General features: G+C 44.5%; 1 protein-coding gene across 2 annotated transcripts in view; it reads left to right on the forward strand.

The window, feature by feature from the left end:
* The window catches only part of LOC144756149 (E3 ubiquitin-protein ligase TRIM39-like), a 439,360-nt gene that overhangs the window by 60,735 nt on the left and 359,930 nt on the right, over positions 1 to 18,695 (forward strand). For both annotated transcript variants that reach the window (XM_078645725.1, XM_078645726.1), the window contains exons 4-5: positions 2,155 to 2,385; positions 15,976 to 15,998. In XM_078645725.1, the coding sequence (XP_078501851.1) occupies positions 2,155 to 2,385; positions 15,976 to 15,998 (254 nt within the window). The remainder of the gene's footprint in view (positions 1 to 2,154; positions 2,386 to 15,975; positions 15,999 to 18,695) is intronic.

Below are 18,695 nucleotides of genomic sequence, written 5' to 3' on the forward strand. Positions count from 1 at the left end.
TCTTGTTGGGCTGGTTTGTATAGCCTACAGAACGCTGTTGAATTTCGTCTTAAATAGCTTAAATGCCTTACCAAGGGCATCTATTTTGCTAATTATAGAGTTACTGGTAGGCTTATTGTTTTTAACTGGGACAGTTTCTATTTGATGTAAACCTTTATTTTTAATATTTATTTTCTTACTACGTGCAGGGTCCTTTTTTGGGCAAGTGTTTACAGATTGATTTTGGGGGGGGGGGGGGCTTTCTTGCTCATTTCAGTGGTGGTAGTGAGTTGGATCCAGATTGAGAAATAAATGTAATACACCCGTTGTTCCCCGGGGCCCACAGTCAGATCGTTGGCCATTCTTGAGACACAGAAAGTGTGATACCTGTTAGTGTTTTACTCCGGATAACATGGTCAAATGTGTGACAAATTCATGAATAAAGAAAAAATATGGCAACCACATTTTTCCTCTTCGTAGTACAAAAACAATCATGTTTAAGTGGGTAAACAAATGGTATTCATGAAATTAATTATCCAATGATTGTTATTTGCTTATGTTTTAGATGGCAATAGGGTTAGAAGTATTTGGTCCCTGGTTTTTTATGGACATCATGTGTCTTTTGCACTGGTATGTGGGGATGGCAAATTCCCTAGCACTGTCAAGTCAGTAGTTGATCTACTTTTTGTATACATATACAATGCCAGTATTCAGAAATAGCAATAAACCGTATGAGCGCAGGTTGTATTCACTAATTTAGTAATGCTAGAGGCCCTGTTTGACTGTTTCCATTATACAAAAAAAGGATTATGCAGGCTGTCATGCCAAGTTTCGTCCAATCAAGGCCCTTGGCAGGGATATTGGGTCGTCATAGAACATTACTTTTACCTAACACTTGTAGGACTCTTGCAGTGTTTGTAGGATATTAGGTCTAAAAATGAAACCCCTTTATCACAGTATCTTAATTTAAAATAGATACTCAAGGAAAACTCTGATATAAACCATATTTTCTGTTGTACTATAAGATTTATTATGCTTATTTATACCATTGTTGAGGGAGGGGCATCTCAAGGATTCGCCTCTTTTGAGACATACGTACACACACCACACCCCAAAATGATTGCATAATTCAGAGGGGACGGAGAAGATCCCTTGTGCAAAAAGACCCAGCTTCTTACGGGACCTCTTGAACATGATCAAGAAAGACATTCCTGTTTCCAGGGAGATGAACAATGTGTTGGGTTTTGTTGACCCAGAATATAATTTAGCTATTGCCACAGATCTGTCGAGCGTCTCTATTCATCCATCTTAACTTTAAATGTTTGCACTTGTCTTATTCCTTGAAGGATTAAAAGTTACTTGCAGAGCAATAGTATGTGAAATGAGGAGATGCATAAGGTGCTTGGGCCCATCCAGAGGCTGATGAACTGATTGATGAAAAGAAAACATCTCCTAGTTGTTCTCGTCGGGCACTCAATTTTCACATAGGTGCATGCATGAATAGATGCTGTGGAGGACTAGTGCTACTAGGTACGGTAGTAACCTCCTGTATGTATTGAAATATTTCATTAGATCCCTTTCAGGCTTGCTGATAAATCTGTTATAACTGCTTTACTCATCCAGAAGTATTTTTGGGGAAATATTACCCTGGAGGACACTATGTGAGTTGAACTCACATAGTGAAAATGAGGACAGTATTCATAAATTTTTCCAAGTCTGCTTTAAGTTCCCAGTCCTGTCTGATTCCTGGCTTGCCACAGTGAAGTTCATGACAAATGATCAGTGTTGTTACACACTATTACTTCCCAGTCCTGTCTGATTCCTGGCTTGCCACAGTGAAGTTCATGACAAATGATCAGTGTTGTTACACACTATTACTTTTCCAATCAATCTATCTATCAAAGCTTATAACACAGTCATTCCATTCTTTTCTCAGATAAAACAGAGCACTTCTGTGTTTCCACTAACATAGCAGAATAGGAAATATCCATGCGAGGGATAGAACTACCTGCTCTGTCTTCTGCTGTTCTACTATGTACCTTTTTCTCTAATAAGACAACCATTGAATGATAGGAAAAATGTCATAGTGGATTATCCCCAGAGTCAATTGATAAAATTATTGCAAATGTCTGAGGACCTAGCAATGTGAATAAGCTATTCATTTTAATTTTTCAGGCCAAGTTCAAAAGTCAGAGAGAGCGAATTGCTAAAGCATTTGAGAAGCTCAAGCAGTTTCTGGAGAAGGAAAACTCTTGTTACCTAAATAACCTGGAGCAGGAAGAAAGGAACAATCTGCTTAGCATCAAGGAGACATTAACTAAATTAGAAGAACAGCAATCTGACCTCCGGAGCATGATCACAGAGATTGAATCCAAGTGGCAGCAGCAGGATGTGGAGCTACTGAAGGTAAGAAAGGGTTATAAATCGATACAACAAGATCAGCATACCTGTCTTAGTGTCAGAAAGCACTAACTTTGTAATCTGGACCAGCAGGAGTGATATATGATAACAAAAGATCAACTAGGCAGCACTACCCTACCCTCACTGTGTCTGTCTCAGCCCAGGGGGAAATATCAACATCACATATTGCGTAGGTGTGTTTTTTTGTGTGTGATTAGGAAATTATTCCTAGGTTAAAAAAAAATCGTGCATTTAAACTTTGTAAGACCCAGGACCTCATGCTCAATTGTTCTACTGCTCTTACAAGTACCAATGATCAAACTTGCACCAACGGAAAGGCGTTATCTTTGGTCATCCCTGAACAATCAACTAACGTTTAGAAACAAAATTAAAACTTACCTTTTTTTCTAATTATCTGTTTTCCATCCCTCTTTTCTCTAGCTGTGTTTGACCTTTTTAATTTATTTTTTAGCAATAAAAGATGCTTATGAGTGGACACTCACTTTATAAACTAAAGGATTTAAACAAAATTAGAAAGGAAAAGAAAAAGAGGAATACTAATCCCCCAGTAGTTCCAAAGCAGACCTTAAGGTTCGAGTCCAAGCCTTTTAATTGCATTGGCACTAGAATACAAAAATTTAGTTTTTATTATTTGGCCACCTTTTCCCCTATGGATAGCAGTTATCTTGTTTCTATTTGAGTCGGTCTTAAGCTTCCAAGCTAACAATTTACCACTGTTCTCCCCAAATTCGTAATTTGACAGGGTACTAGCTTGCCATCTCTTCCTTATCTTTTCCTCTAGATCTAAGGCCAGCTCCTGTTTCAAGTTCATTATTTCGTCTTTTAAGCTATTTTGGTCTTCTTCAGAGGTTGACATTTCTAATCTAGCTTGCCTCTCTAGTAGGTCGGCTTCTGTTTGTGATATTTTAAGCTTCTTCAATTTATTTTTGCCTATCGCTATGCCAGCTAGTTTACCTCTAAGAATAACTTTATAAGCGTCCCAGACTATCATTTTAGACACTTCCCCTTCACCATTTTCCTTAAAGTAATTTTCCTTTGTAGATCTTAATTCATCAATGATTTCTTGATCTAAAAGGAGTGTCCAATCCATAGTCCACCTTTTCTCGCCCTGCCCTGACTCAAGCTTAATATTTAATTGGACGGGCGAGTGATCTGAGAGATGTGCAAGGAAATGGTGGACTTTCTTAACATTATCACTTAAAAGTTTATCAACTAAGAAAAAATCTATTCTTGAAGCGTGGCCATATTTATAGTTTCTAAAAGTGAATTTATTTGTTTGGTCCCCTTTTAAATTCCAGATATCAATTAGACCCATTTAATCTTTGAGCCTTTTCAAGCACTCTCGCATCCTAAGTAGGTTTAAGACTCTGCCTGGGGGATGTCCTATCTTTTTTTAGGATCTAATCAGATGTTATAATCACCTCCTAATATAATTGGTGTAGACTGTAATAATAACTGTGTGTATAACAATTGAAGAGGCGCGGGGTCATCTATGTTAGGGCCATAGTATCCCACCACAGTGAAAGCAGTGTCTCTAACTTTTATGTTTGCTATGGCTCACCTTCCTCTTGAATCTACTAATTGTCCTACCAACATGAAAAAAACGATTTTCCGATAATAATGGCTACACCCTTGATATTACATGCTTGATTTGTGCAAACAGTTTCACCGATCCAATTCTCGTATTTTATGGCTTCAAGCCATTCATCTCTTAGGAGATGTGTTTCTTTTAATATAATTATATCGCAATTCTACAATTTAAGATATTAAAAAAAAATGTTGACACCTCTCCCTAGTTCGTAGCCCATTCACATTCCAAGTCATTATGTTCAATTCACCCATTGAGTTTGAATTCCTTCCTGCTGCTTACAACTCCTACCCTGTTTGCTATACAATTTACATATCAAACTAATATTTTTTTCTTTTTTCCCCAAAAGCTCCCCACCCAAAAAAATTACTAATGTGCATAAGAAATGAAAAAGAGAAATTGTGTTTACCCCCACCCTGGAGAACCCTCCCCATTACCATTGAGCAATCTTAGTTGCCCAGAATGAGGACTGTGGTTGAATGGCTAATACTTTAAAGAAGTAAGGCTCATAATGTTACTTATCTTTATTTATCTTCATGTGTTCTAGTAATAACTCCACTTCTTTCGGATCTCTGAAGTTATACGTTTTATTACGCCACATTATGCGTAAGAGGGCTGGAAATTTCATCTGGACAGTGGCTCCTTCAGCTCTAAGGTCCCGCATATATTTTCCTAGGGCCCATTGCCTATCGGCTGTTTCCTTGGATATATCTGAGCGGATTTTATAGTTGTATCCATCTCTTGTTAGGGTACCATCATTTAATGCCTTATTCAATACATGTTCTTTTATTGAGTAAGTCTTAAAGTTAACTAGAACTCTTTGTGGATTTTTCCTATATCTATTGAGCCGAAATGGATCTCTGTGGACACCCTGTATGTCTTCATCCAAGTTTTTTTCATCCATATCCGGTGGGAAATCTTTTAAAAGACTTACTACTAAGGATCTTCTATTTTGCCCTTCTTGACCTTCAGGAATATTTAACAAACGTAAATTATTCCTCCTAGAGTTGTTTTCTAAGGTCTTGATATTATCCCAGAGTTCTCTCTCTGGTGAAGCTACTTTCTCGTTGTCACTCTGACAGAGCCTCACTTCCTCCCTGACTTGTTCCAAGGCTGTTTCGACCACCACCACTCTTTCTACAAGAGCATTACATTTGGTCTCCTAAGCCTCACACGTAGCCTGGATTGTTTCCTGATTTTTCTCAAACCCATTTTTCATCTCTTAACAATGAGGTCACAAGAACCCCTATATCGCCCCTTATAGGAGTGTCCATAACTTGCTTGCTACCTTGTTCCTTGGCAGGCTTGCTTTGTTGTAGGTCATCCTCTATTTGTGGGGCGCCTTCTAAAGTAGCTTCGGAGGGGTGTTCTTCGCCCTCTCCCAGCTCTTTTAACATGAGAGCTTGGTATTTGTATGGCAACTCCATTGTCTTCAGTGATGACACAGACATTGTGTTGGTTAAATTGTCTCTCTGTACTGGCTTCTCTTGGATCTTAAAAAAGGAGCGCAGTGAGGGGGTAACTTTTAAGTTTGAGTCCCTCTTTAGCTGTTCTTTTTTTGCTGTTTTGGCAGCTCTGGTAGACACCACTGCTGCCGTAACACCTTTGGTTTTCAGAGCCCTCTGTTTCCTATTTGTATATTTAGCTGAGCCAGTATCATATGGTGTGCTTGGATTTTCTATTTACCCTACTTGCTCCTGGAGAGATTCAACAACCTTTCCTAATGGCTCATTGGCATCTCCCCCTGGGCACGCCAGATTTGACTTTTGCGGGTCATTTCCTGAGGTTTCTAGAGTGATGTTGGCTACGGTAGGGTTATAATTATCATTAATACCCACTATGGGTGACAGGGGTAATTGTGGAGTAGAGACCCCTCTTCTTGCTTCGACCCTTTTTCCTGTTAGAATTCATGCCGGCAGCAAACTCTACCTCATTATCTCTATAAGAGAACTGGCTGCACGAGTCAGTTTCAACCTTGTTTTTTCGCCTGTTTGGTTGATCAGTACAGCCTAACTTCAGCATGACCACAAGGGGACTCCACGTAAAGTATAGGGACACCTGGTAACCCCAGAGATTCAAGTTGGTATGAGGGGTTATAGGGAGCCCCTCTGAAACGTTGCTTGACTGTGACCCCACGTAAGAATTGAAATCTTTTAGCCACCTCTGTCCAAAAGCCCCCTAATTTACCCCTTGCTCTCAGGGCTGCCACCGCTACTATGGCAATCCCCCTGAGTGGGGCATAGTATGCTTCTGAATGTCTCTCCCGGTCCCATCAAGTACTTCTGTACAAGCTGCACACGGCCAGCGTCTCTCTTTCGCCGGGACCCAGCAGCCTCCTCTCACTTGTCCTGCAACCTCTGAACGGCGCTGGGCGAACTCGGTCGGGGCCACTGCATGTCTCTGCAGCTCAGCAAAGACTCGGAGCGGATTGCAGCGAATCAAAAATTTGCTAGCATTCGCGACAAGAATTTTCAATTCTATTAAGGACACGGAGGCGAGGATTATGCTTCTCAAACTTTACTGCATCAACACAGCAGCCAATGAAAATATATTATTTTCACAAATAGACAATAAAATACTACATTTCCCATGAACACCATGGTTGTAGGCACGCCCCCACAGTCCATAAGAACCCCTTGCGTGCATATCACTTCCTCTTTCTTCGAGGCGATAAGTCCATAACGTGAACCAAACAAATCCTCCAACATGGAAGAAGAACTTCAGATTAACATCTTGACGTCCATCGTCTTTCAGTCCGACTTTTTGTCTGCACCTGAAATAAAGGAAATACACCATCGTAAACACTGATAAACGGGTGGGTAAGCGTATGATATACAATACATTAAGCCGGGTGGGATAATCCTCGCCTCCGTGTCCTTAATAGAATTGAAAATTCTTGTCGCGAATGCTAGCAAATTTTTGATTCTATTACAGGACCGGAGGCTTCAGATTATGCTTAGTTTAACGCTGAGTAAATACAACAGAAGTAATGTCTCCCACCGGCTTATAATAAAAAGTTTTAAATGTCGATTCAGACGACCAATCTGCACAACGCATGATATCTTGAATACTGGAACCTAAACCATATGATTTGGACGCCATAGCGCCTCTCACAGAGTGAGCACCAAAGATCTGTGTATCCACACCAGCTTCTTTCATCACATAACGAAGCCATCTAGCTATCGTGGCTGCTACCACAGGTCTAAAGGGTTTCTGAATAGCAATTAGTAACTGATTACAACCCTGCGGCCGCAAGGCCTTGGTACATTCTTCATAGCATTTTAAGCAGTGAACCACACATAATTTTTCATTTGCAGGAAAAGCATTGTATGAAATGTGTCTCGATAAAGTTTTTGTGTGACCTGTAATATGAAAAGAAACCCCTTCCGGGGAAAACACTCTACCTGTAACGTCGAGCGCTCTCACATCAGAAGACCGTCTGCAAGATGATAAGCACAGTAGCATAGCCAATTTCGCCGACAATTGCTTCCTAGTCAGAAGAGCATTGACCGGCCATTTGTTGAACAAATCTAGCACCAAAGATACATCCCACAACCCGGTGTACTTGGGTTTGGGTGGATTGGCAACCCTGATGCCCTTTAACAGTTTGCATACCAACGGGTGCATACCTACCGGTTTTCTGTCAAGCAGCTTATGCCCTGCTGAAATTGCCGAACGGAAATTATTCACGGACCTGTACGCTAGACCGTCCCCAGCCTTTTCGGTCAGAAAATTCAAAACTTGGGACAACTCTGCCCCCACGGGATCCAGATGTCGTCCCACGCACCAATCCACCCAGCTCTTCCAGGCTGAGGAATAACGCTTTCTGGTGGAAGGCGCCCATGCTTGCTTGATGAACTCGGCAGTTTGTCCCGAAATTCCCGGCAACTGCCACTGTTCCCTGAAAGCCTCCATGCCATCAGCGATAGTCTGCCCTCTACCAGTAACGGATGTTGTTCCTGTTGAGGGCCCTGCAATAACCAACTCGAGTCCAGAAGCATCCGCGGACTGTCGCAGCTCCACTGCAGAAGCTTGGGGAACCAGGCTTGTGACGTCCACCACGGCGTCACCATGACTATTTCTGCCCTCTGCCTGATCACCTGTGTCATCACCCTGGGAATCAATAAGAAGGGGGGAAAAGCATATTGGATCCCCTGAGACCAATCCTGAAGAAAGGCATCCGTCGCCGCTGCCAACGGGTCCGGTCTCCAGCTGAAGAACCTGTGAATCTGAAACGTGAGCCTGGAGGCAAACAGGTCCGTCTGAAACGGCCCCCACGTCTCCTGAAGCCATTGAAAGACACGAGGGAGCAGCTTCCAATCGCTGTAATCCCTCAGGTGTCTGGAATTCCAGTCCGCAACCTGATTGGCCCGGCCCGGAATGTATTCTGCCACCACCGAAATTTGATTCTGGAGACAGTAGTGCCAAAAGTCCTTGGCTATCTGAACAAGCATGGATGCCCTCGTGCCTCCCAACTTGTTGATATACCTCACCGCCGACACATTGTCCAAGCGGACGAGGATGAAACAAGATGTCTGCCTCGGGGATAACGTGCGAATCGCAAACGACCCCGCCAGCAGCTCCAAACAGTTTATGTGCATTTCGAGTTCTTGAGCCGACCATCTGCCGCCTGTAGAAACTTCTCCACAGCGCGCGCCCCAGCCCCACCGGCTGGCGTCGGACTCGATCACTACCTCTGGTTGGGATCCGAAGATCGCCCTGCCGTTCCAGGCGTCCACGTGACTGAGCCACCACTGCAGCTCTGTTCGCACCTCTTCCGATAGAGGAACCGAATCGGTGTACGAAAGGCCCCTTTGTAGATGCTGAATCTTGAGGCGTTGGAGTGCTCTGTAGTGCAACGGCCCCGGGAAGATGGCCTGAATGGACGATGCCAGTATACCCACAACTCTGGCCAGCGTCCTTAGAGTCACTACCTGCCTAACAACTTCCTTATCTCTTGCTTCAAGTCCCGCAACTTGGCCTGAGGTAGACGTAGTTGCGCGGTCTGGGAGTCGATCATGAATCCTAAGAAGTCTATAGCCTGTGTCGGGCACATCACCGATTTCTTTAAGTTTATTACAAATCCCAAGCCCTGGAGCAAGGACGTAGTCATGGTCAGATGGCGCAGCAGACTGACTTGGTCCTGCGCCATGATCAAGATGTCGTCCAGATATATAATCAGACGTATTCCCCTTTCCCTGAGGAATGCTACCACCGGCTTCATCACCTTTGTGAAGCACCATGGAGCCGAGGAAAGACCGAAGGGAAGAGCCAAGTATTCGTAACATTGGTTGTCCCACATGAATTGCAGAAACCTGCGATGAGGAGGAAAAATTGGTATAGATAGATATGCATCCTTGAGGTCTAGGCGTACGAACCAATCTCCGTCCTGCAGCAAGTCTGCCAGGAGGTGAATACCCTCCATTTTGAAATGGTTGTACGTCAAATATTGGTTGAAGTCCCTGAGATTTAGCACCAACCTGTTGCCGCCCCCTTTTTTCTGGACAAGGAAGACGTTGCTGAGGAAAGCTCGAGGACCCTCTCTGCAACGAGCGATCGCCCCTTTCCTCAGCAAATCTTCCACCTCCTCGCTTATGAAACTGCGATCTTGTAGGGAAAAATGGAGAGGTGGAGGGGGAAACGCTTGCGCTGGTCGGGAATAGAATTCTAGGTGAAAACCCTGAACTGTCTGTAGTACCCACGCATCCTGCGTCAAAGCTCGCCACTGCGCCATGCAATGCTGCGTGCGCCCCCCCAATGGAAGAAGGGAAACATCTGCGACACTCACCGGTATTCTGGTGTGATTTGAAGGAGGCTCTATTGTTTCCCGACTGGAAACGTCCACGGTTGAATTTCCTCTTGGACGGGTAGAAAGTGCCACCGCGGGTGGAGTCCCACTCCCCACGGCCGCGGCCAAAATCTCCACGCTGGGAGCCTTGTTGGTATCCTCGGCCTGACAAGCGACCCCCGCCTCGTCCGGCCCTGGCGAAAACCCCCTGTGAAAGGGCTCTTTTTATTCCACTCTGAGCTTTGTCTAGGGCAGTAAAAGTACCGACGTACTTTGTGACATCCTTAACAAATCTGTCACCAAAAAGGAAACCTCCGGCCAGAGGTCCCGGTTCCGCCTCCGCCAGCTCCGTGAGATTGCTGTCCACCCGGAGTAGTAGGGATTTGCGCCTCTCTGACGAGATTGCGCAGTTGGCGTTGCCCACAAGGCAAATGGCGCGCTGAGCCCAGCCCGCCAAGATCTCCGGGTCCGACGTTTCCTGACCCTCCTTGGCCTTCAGGGCCATTTCTAAGATTTTGGCCAAGGGCCCCACGACGTCTAACATCTTGTCTTGGCAGCCCCGCCAAGCTCTGTCTAGTCCTCTCTTGGGATCTTTAGAGAACTTCCTCAAGAAGGTAAGCATACTTGCGTCTATTTCTGGGGTGTCCGCAACGCCGTCCGGTACCTCAGGACGCGGACATTCTGACCGCAAGCGATTGCGAACCTCTCGACCGAAGCCCTTCCGGAGATTCTCGTGCAAATACTCAGAGACCGCCGGAGGCGGGGTCCATTCCGAAGACCGGGGATGGATTATCTCTGAAGGATCAAAGCTGAATGTCTTAATCTTATCCTCTGCCGGCTTGGTATCTACTCTGGCTTTCTTAGGAGGAGGGTGGTGCTCCTCCGAGGTATCAGTATCGGTCCCCGTGTCCGTGTTAGTAGTGGTAGTGTCAGTGTCCACTGGAATAGGGCGCTTAGCCTTGGCCTTACCACCCACATACTGGGATTCATACGACCCTTTCGGTGGCAGTGCGGCCAGTGATTGAGCGTGCGGCCATTGAAAGTTATCCGCCGTGCCTGCTGCGGAAGAAGTGGCTGCTTGCTTCTGCTTCTTCTTCCCTCCATAACCGTGACGTTTCGCAAAACCTTCCAGCTGTTTGCGAATAGGTCGCAGAGCCACCGCAAGTGCCTGTTGCACCGTCTGGGGGACCTTCGTCTCCATAGCCTTATTTACTGAAGCCTGGACTGAGGCATCTAATGCCTCTAGAATATGATCTTCAAGGACAGCGTCCTGCTGCCCATCCATAATTTCCTCCCCATCATTGTACTCCTCGTCCGGGTGCTTCACCCAACCTTCCATGTTGAAGGCACACACACTGCAGAGCAGTCCAAAGCAAACACTGGGTGTAATGGGGGTATTGGGGGGGTCAGCCCAAGCACACAGATTATTAAATAGGTAACGTTTCCCAAACCCCCTCAGCAATGCTGTAGTCAGAAGGGCCAAAGACCCTGGCCCTTGTATTCCTGGAGCGTGTGCGCACTCAGGGCCAATGATTTGTACAACCAGCCGGTCTACTAGGCTGGCGCTCACACAGGGGGTCCTGCCGGTATGCTGAACGCGCGAAAAAGCGTTCCTGTAAAGCCGAGGAGTCGGAGCGAGGCGCGCCGCCCAAACGCTACCAAAAAACAACTAAAACCAGCCCAAATTGGTAAGCGTTTGAGGCGCGCGCCTCGACCGAGAGCCACCCGGCCTGAGCGTCAGGGCTGATTAGGGAAGCCTCTGCGCGCCTCTAGGCTGCCGGTACCGGGCTCCTTGAACTGCGCGGCGGCCCCCCTGCCGGTCAAGGACCGAAGATATCGGCGCTCCTGAAGCGCGAGGTCAGGCGGGCAGAACCCGATCGGTGGCCAAGAACGTGGTTCACCTGCAGCGAGCTAAGTGCATTAGCGCTCTCTGAACACTATCCAAGCGCGTAATGGCAAAATACAGCAATAAGCATGTAAAACAAGTACAATCATTTGCGCCCATGGAGCGACCCGCCCCAAGTTATCAAAATGCCATTAAACGGTACAATAAGCATTACATTAGCCCCATAGGGAAGAACCCAACCACAAGCAGAGTGAGGGGACCCAAGGGGAGGTGCACTTAACTCTGGCTTGAGCAGCAAAGAAAGAGGAAGTGATATGCACGCAAGGGGTTCTTATGGACTGTGGGGGCGTGCCTACAACCATGGTGTTCATGGGAAATGTAGTATTTTATTGTTTATTTGTGAAAATAATATATTTTCATTGGCTGCTGTGTTGATGCAGTAAAGTTTGAGAAGCATAATCTGAAGCCTCCGGTCCTGTAATAGAATCTCGCTCACCGGAGTACACGGCATTCTCCCTCGCTGGTTACCACACCGCCTAACACGCCAAATTCGTCCAAGGGGGGGTCCTGAGCTGCCTCGCACCTTCCCGTTTTAGAAATACGTTAGCTTGAGCCTCTAAAACTCAAAAACAGCACTCTTGTCCATTCAACTTGCAGAGCTGGCGACCTAGGCGTTCAGCCGGCCGCCATGTTCCCCTTCAGTCAGGCATTGAAGAAGCTTTTGAAAAAAAATGTCAGGCCTTATAAGAGTAAGATCTAGCACCTTCTCCCATAGCAATAGACACATATTTAAATAACTCTCGTGTCATGAAGTTAGACGTAGACTCATGTAAAAGCTTAAATGAAGATATCACCTTAAAGGAGGTCCTGGCTGTAATTATCAATCTTAAAAGAAGTAAAGCAGCAGGGACTGATGCCATACCCAGTGAGCTCTATGTAGCTTTGAAAGATTGTCTCGCACCAAGATTAACTGATCTTTTTAACTCTTATCTTTCTGGAGGGCCTTCCAGTTCCTAAATCTTGGAATGAGGCGACAATTAGCTTGATAATAAAACCTGGCAAAGATCCTTTTTACTGCGAGTCATACAGGCCAATTTCGCTTCTTAATGCAGATTATAACATTTTTACCCAGGTTTTAGCAAAAAGATTAGGCTCTTTATCTGACAAGCTTATTCACAAGGATCAGAAGGGATTCATTAAAGGGAGGCAGCTGCATGATGTCACACACCAACTGATCAGAGCCATCGACCTCGCAACACAAGAGAAGGTACCCCTAGTAATATTTACATTTGACGCGGCCAAGGCATTTGACCATGTTAGTTGGTCATATTTACAAAAAGTTATTCTACATAATAATCTAGGCCAGAATTTTTCATGGGTAATAGCTAACATCTACTCAGCACCAACAGGGAAAATAACTATTAACTGAAGCATCTCAAATAGTTTCCAAATAAAAGAGGTACTAGACAAAGGTGCCTTCTTTCCCCTCACCTTTTTAATTTATATATAGAGCCGCTAGCTAATGTGATTAGGATATCTGAAGAGATTATTCCCTTTAGTTTTAATAGTTGGGAGGTAAAGTTGGCATTTAATAGTATAACCAAGATACTAATGTTTTGGGGCAATTTTTGGATATCAAATAAACCATCATAAAACTGAGGTAATGCATTGGAACACACTGACTCTCCGAATTGATTCCAAAAGAAAAATCAAATATCTTGGGATCCAAGTCTTGAAGAGTATTGACGGCATAGCCCAGGCAAACTTGGAAATAAAAGCTAAAGAGATGAGGAAATTATTGAAGTCCTGGAGCTGTTTATCTCCTTTCCTTCATGGGAAGGACCAATGTAATAAAAAATGGCTATCCTTCCGAAATTCACTTTTGTTTTTAATACGATCGCTTTAAAGTTTGATTCACGATGTTTGAACAAAATACAGGGCGAAATAAATTCTTTCATTTGGGCATCTAAAATTGTTAGGATAGCATGGAAGAAACTGAGCCAGAAGAAGAACTAAGGCGGCTAGCCCGGATCTCATGTCGTACTATAAAGCTTTCCATTTTAAGAACATAAGACATCTTTTCCGAGACTGAGTCATACCCTCCCTACTGGAAAGCAGTGACCAAACATCACCACTGTTTATATAAGTTCGGCCATCAAAAGTTCTTCAAAAAAATTAGATTGAAGATGCCAAGAGCAGCATTCAAAGTATGGTCAGACATAAGTAAACTATGGCAGTATCCATACTATAGTCCCCAAGCACCGATATGGAACTCTCCAGGAACACCCGAATGTCTGAAAGACTCATTAGCACTTCCACTGAAAAGGGCTGGAATCGTCAAGTGGGGAGAATTTCTGGAATTTGGCGAACTAAAATCATGGGGCGAGTTAGTGGAGAACACGAAGGACGAAATATCTAGGTTCAAATTTTACCAACTGGCTAGCTGGGCTAAATATCAAGTAACTTGGCCAGACTATGTTGGGATCCTAGATTGCAAACTTCATAAGGACCCAGGGAAGAAAGAAGTTTCAAAGTGGTATTGGCACTTGGTGGAGAAGAAGGAAGCCGAAAATGATACTCCAGATCTTAAATGGAAGATTTTTCCAGCTCAAGACTTGCAACAAGCATGGCAAGTATCCTGCACTTTTTTATGGCATATTATAATTTCTACACCTCTTAGGAAAAATCATTTGTTTACTTTGCACAGATCTTATTGGACCCCTGAAAAGTTATCAAAAATGAACACGCAGGTGATCAAGAAATGTCCAAAATGTGGCGAGAGAGAAGCAAATGATATCCAATTGTTTCACTCATGTCATCACTTAGATATATTTTATATATTTTGGAGTGAAATTGGTAAGATTATTGATGAAAGGTAAGCACCTTTAATGTTATTTTTGGCATATTAGCAAGTCCAAAAGTAACCAAGGACCAAATTGACAAGTCACAGCACTGGGTATCTAGATAATGAATTCTAGGTCTGATGCTGTGTATAAATATGTGGACAAAATGTCCCTTGCCTAGGGACGAAACGTTTAAGACAGACTTTCCGGAGGACATAGTTGAACTATAAATGTACCAGACTTGTAAAAATAGTTCATCTGAAAAAGTGAGATGTCAACAGGAGAGGGATCAGGCTTTAGAGGAATCCCTATTTCTTCCCAGACTCCAGCAATACCAGATTGTGCAGACCGATGTTAGGAGATGAAGACCAAGACTGAGGTCTACTAGCGTTAAGTCTAGCTAAAACATTATGAGAATACATGTTCAGAAGTCAACATAGTCCTGCTGGTTAGGAAGCAATGCAATCATAGTGACGATAGCCTATCTAGCAAGGTTTCATTCTGCAAAAAATGGATAGGTGGATGATGATTGATTAACATCGTCTAAGATTCATGAGATGGTTGAGACCTACTCTTGTCTGCCATCCAAATTTTAAGGAGCTTTACAGTTACTGGTCACCTTTTCCTCCTTCTATTCCTCCACTTCATCCTCCAGTTTTCTACTTGAGTTATTAATGTTCAGTAACAAGCACCCTGTTATTTTGCAAATTTAGTTCCATTTACATTTCTTGTCTATTTTGTGGCTGGGTAACTATTTCTCATTGTGTTACGTTGCCTTGTCCTCTTTCACACTAATTTACTTAGGTGCTATTGGTTTTATGTACATAGTGAGTACCACAGTAGACCTGTATTGCATTACTGTATAGGTTAAAGGGATCAACTACCATTTTATTCCCACTACGAATTGGTTGTTCTTTATGGGCCCCTAGCACATAACATTTAATATTATGGTCTAGCGGTTAACCGTACTGACTTATGCAGCACACGACTGGGTAGTGTGGAGGTAGTCCGGTCTAGGATTTCCAAAGATCACCATAAAGGTGCTGGATTCTGATTTGGGGCCACAAGGTGTCGTACTAAGTGTTTAGGGACATCATGCCTTTATGCTTTGTACCCCTTAGTGAGGGGCAGGCTACTGCTCCTGTGCCTACAGAAAGAGATGCCCTGCTCCATACTAAGTCCAAAGGCCCTGGGGAAGAAACCATTACACAGCAAGCAAAATGTATTCCTTCTCCACCCATCCATCTCTTTATCTGGGTACCACTGTTATAATGATGCAGTATTGTTCTTGATTCCTATTGCATTGAACACAGTTTATCAGGTAAATCTGCACTTGGTGCTTGGTCTGAGAAGGCTGCTAATAAAAATGTCAGTGGTCAATATTTATCTATTTGTATATAGTTATTTGTAATTTTTACACTTATGAGTAACTTTTTAAAATATACGTTTTACTGTAAACGTAAGCTTTATTAGCTCCGTTTTGAGCCTTTTGTGTTTTTGTTCCCCCCAGGATGTGAAGAGCACATTGGACAGGTATGATTATCCTCTATTAACAGCTCACCATATAAAAAATTTATAAGTGACCTTTACTCATATCCTACTATAGTTTTGTAGTTTCTATACTTATTACGTATGTATTTGTGCCCCATGAGTAGACCCATTTTTAATTGGTCAGATTAGGTGCTAACAGCGTAGCTTTTACAATGTTTGTACCATGAGATGTACTTGTTCTGTCTCGGATATTTCGAAATGATGAAACACAAGTGGATATTCTTCCTTCTGACTTGCTACTCACGAGAGTGAGGTGGTGAATCGAAATTTGCCTAGCTAACGTAACAGTAAGTTTAAAATCTATTAAGGACATGGAGGCGAGGATTATGCTTTTCTTCCTTTGCTATTTATTATCATTACACAACACAGCAGCCTCAGAAAAGCCTCAACCAATGCTTATATGCAAAAACAAAGAAGCTTCTAGATTAACTCATTGAATGTCAACAGACACAAACCACAACTCCCATGAGTCCACAGTAATAGTCCATAATGTAGTCCTTCAACTATGTCCACAAAGGGTAGATAATCAGTCCCTCTTCACTCTTCCTCCGCGCAGATTACGCATTCTTGTTCATTGGTCCTGTTTGGAGCCGTCATTCCCTAGCAGGAAAAAACAACAGCGTAAGCGTTGCAAAAATAACCTTGCTTACAACCTTTAAACAGAGGATCAGCATTAAAATGGCATGACATATGTACAAATCGTAAACCTAGTTACTTACTGCCATACGGATGGGTTCTCCATCAGTGAACTCCTGGGTGGGATAATCCTCGCCTCCGTGTCCTTAATAGAATTGAAACTTACCGTTACGTTAGCTAGGAAAATTTCGATTCTATGGCAGGACCGGAGGCTCGGATTATGCTAGTTTAAAGCTTACTCACCACTAACTGAGCGATATCCACCATTGGTTTAAAGTAAAACCTCTTGAACGTGGAATCTGAGGACCAATCGGCCGCTCGCATTAAATCCTCCAAACAAGCTCCTACAGAGAAAGCCTTAGAAGCCATGGCTCCCCTGGCAGAGTGAGCTCCAAAACGCTTAGTGTCAATGCCTGCTTCTTGCATGACCCATCGCACCCACCTGGCATTGGTGGGGGAAGAGACTGCTTTGTGTGGTTTTCGCAAGGCAATTAGTAATTGTTGTTCGCCCGGGGGGCGAATTTCCAGAGTCATATCCTCATAGGCCTTCAAGCACTGCACAACACACAACTTAGGAACGTCCACAAAGGCTGGGTACGAGATAACTCGTGAAGCGGATTTTGTGTGGCGCCCTACTGTGAAAGTAACCCCCTCCGGGGGGAAAAAAACCCCGTGCTGAAACGTCCAAGGCACGAACATCGGAGACTCTCCGGCAAGACACCAGGCACAAAAGAATAGCCAATTTTGCTGAAAGTTCCTTCAAGGACAAATACTTGTTAGGCTGCTAGGACAAAAAAAGGTTCAAAGCCACATTAACATCACAAAGGACCAAATATCGAGGTTCTGGAGGCAACGAAAGACGAATACCCCGGAGGAGCCTACAAACAAATGGATGTTCCCCCACGGGTGATCCGTCCACCGGATGATGGCCCGCTAAAATCGCTGAACGCATAGCGTTAATTGTTCTGTACGCGAGGCCCTTGGTTGCCAATTCGGCTAAAAAATTCAAGATGGGAACGATTCCCGCGACCAGGGGATCCATATCCCTTCAAAGACACCAACGCATCCACATAGTCCAAGCGGATTTGTAGCGCTTCGCCGTACTGGTTGCCCAGGCTTTTGACAACAAGCCCTCAGCTGACCTCGAAAGGCCTGGGATCGACCAGCGGTGCCGGAAAACCTCCATGCCATGAGGCGGAGAGAACCCAGAGTGATGAGGATGCGGCTCCCGATCTGGATTGACCAGGAGATGAGGAAGCTGGGGGAGTAGGATTGGAGAATCCTAAGAAAGTTCCAGTAGAACTGGGAACCAGACTTGAGACCTCCATAGCGGTGTGATTAACACCAAATCCACTTCCTGAAGGCGAACCTGGGCCGCCGTCAGCACCACCATCGAGAAAGGAGGAAACGCAAAGGGCCTCTCTTGACTCCAGTCCTATAGAAAGGCGTCTGTGGCCTCCGCCAGAGGGTCCGGCCTCCAGCTGAAAAACCGTGGAAGCTGATGATCCAGCCGAGACGCAAACAGGTCCACGGAGAACGGACCCCACCGATCGTTCGTTCAGCCACTGGAAAACCTGATCGTCCAACATCCACTGATGGAATCTATGACGAACCCAAGAAAGGTAACTTTCTGACAGGGAACCAGAACTGATTTGGAACTGTTGATGATGAACCCAGAGCCAGCAAAACTGCAGGAAACGACGGTGAGGGGGATGTATGGGGACCACCAGATAAGCATCCTTGAGGTCCAACCGCACCATCGAGTCCCGAGGGAGGAGCCCGTCCCTCAGGAGGTGAATGCCTTCCATTTTGAAATGCCGGTAAACCAACCACCCGTTGAACTCCTTGAGGTTGATTACTGGACGCTTGCCCCCATCCGTCTTGTCCACCAGGAAAACATTGCTGCGAAACCCCGCGGGGTGACGCATTGATTGACGAATGGCTCCCTTGCGCAGCAACTCGGAGACCTCCTCGTCTATCAATTGCGCGTCGGCATCTGAGAAAACTATAGAACGGGGAAAACCCACCTGGATGGGCAGATCG

This window comes from Lissotriton helveticus, chromosome 5_1, assembly GCF_964261635.1.
Source record: "Lissotriton helveticus chromosome 5_1, aLisHel1.1, whole genome shotgun sequence".
NCBI lineage: Eukaryota > Metazoa > Chordata > Amphibia > Caudata > Salamandridae > Lissotriton > Lissotriton helveticus.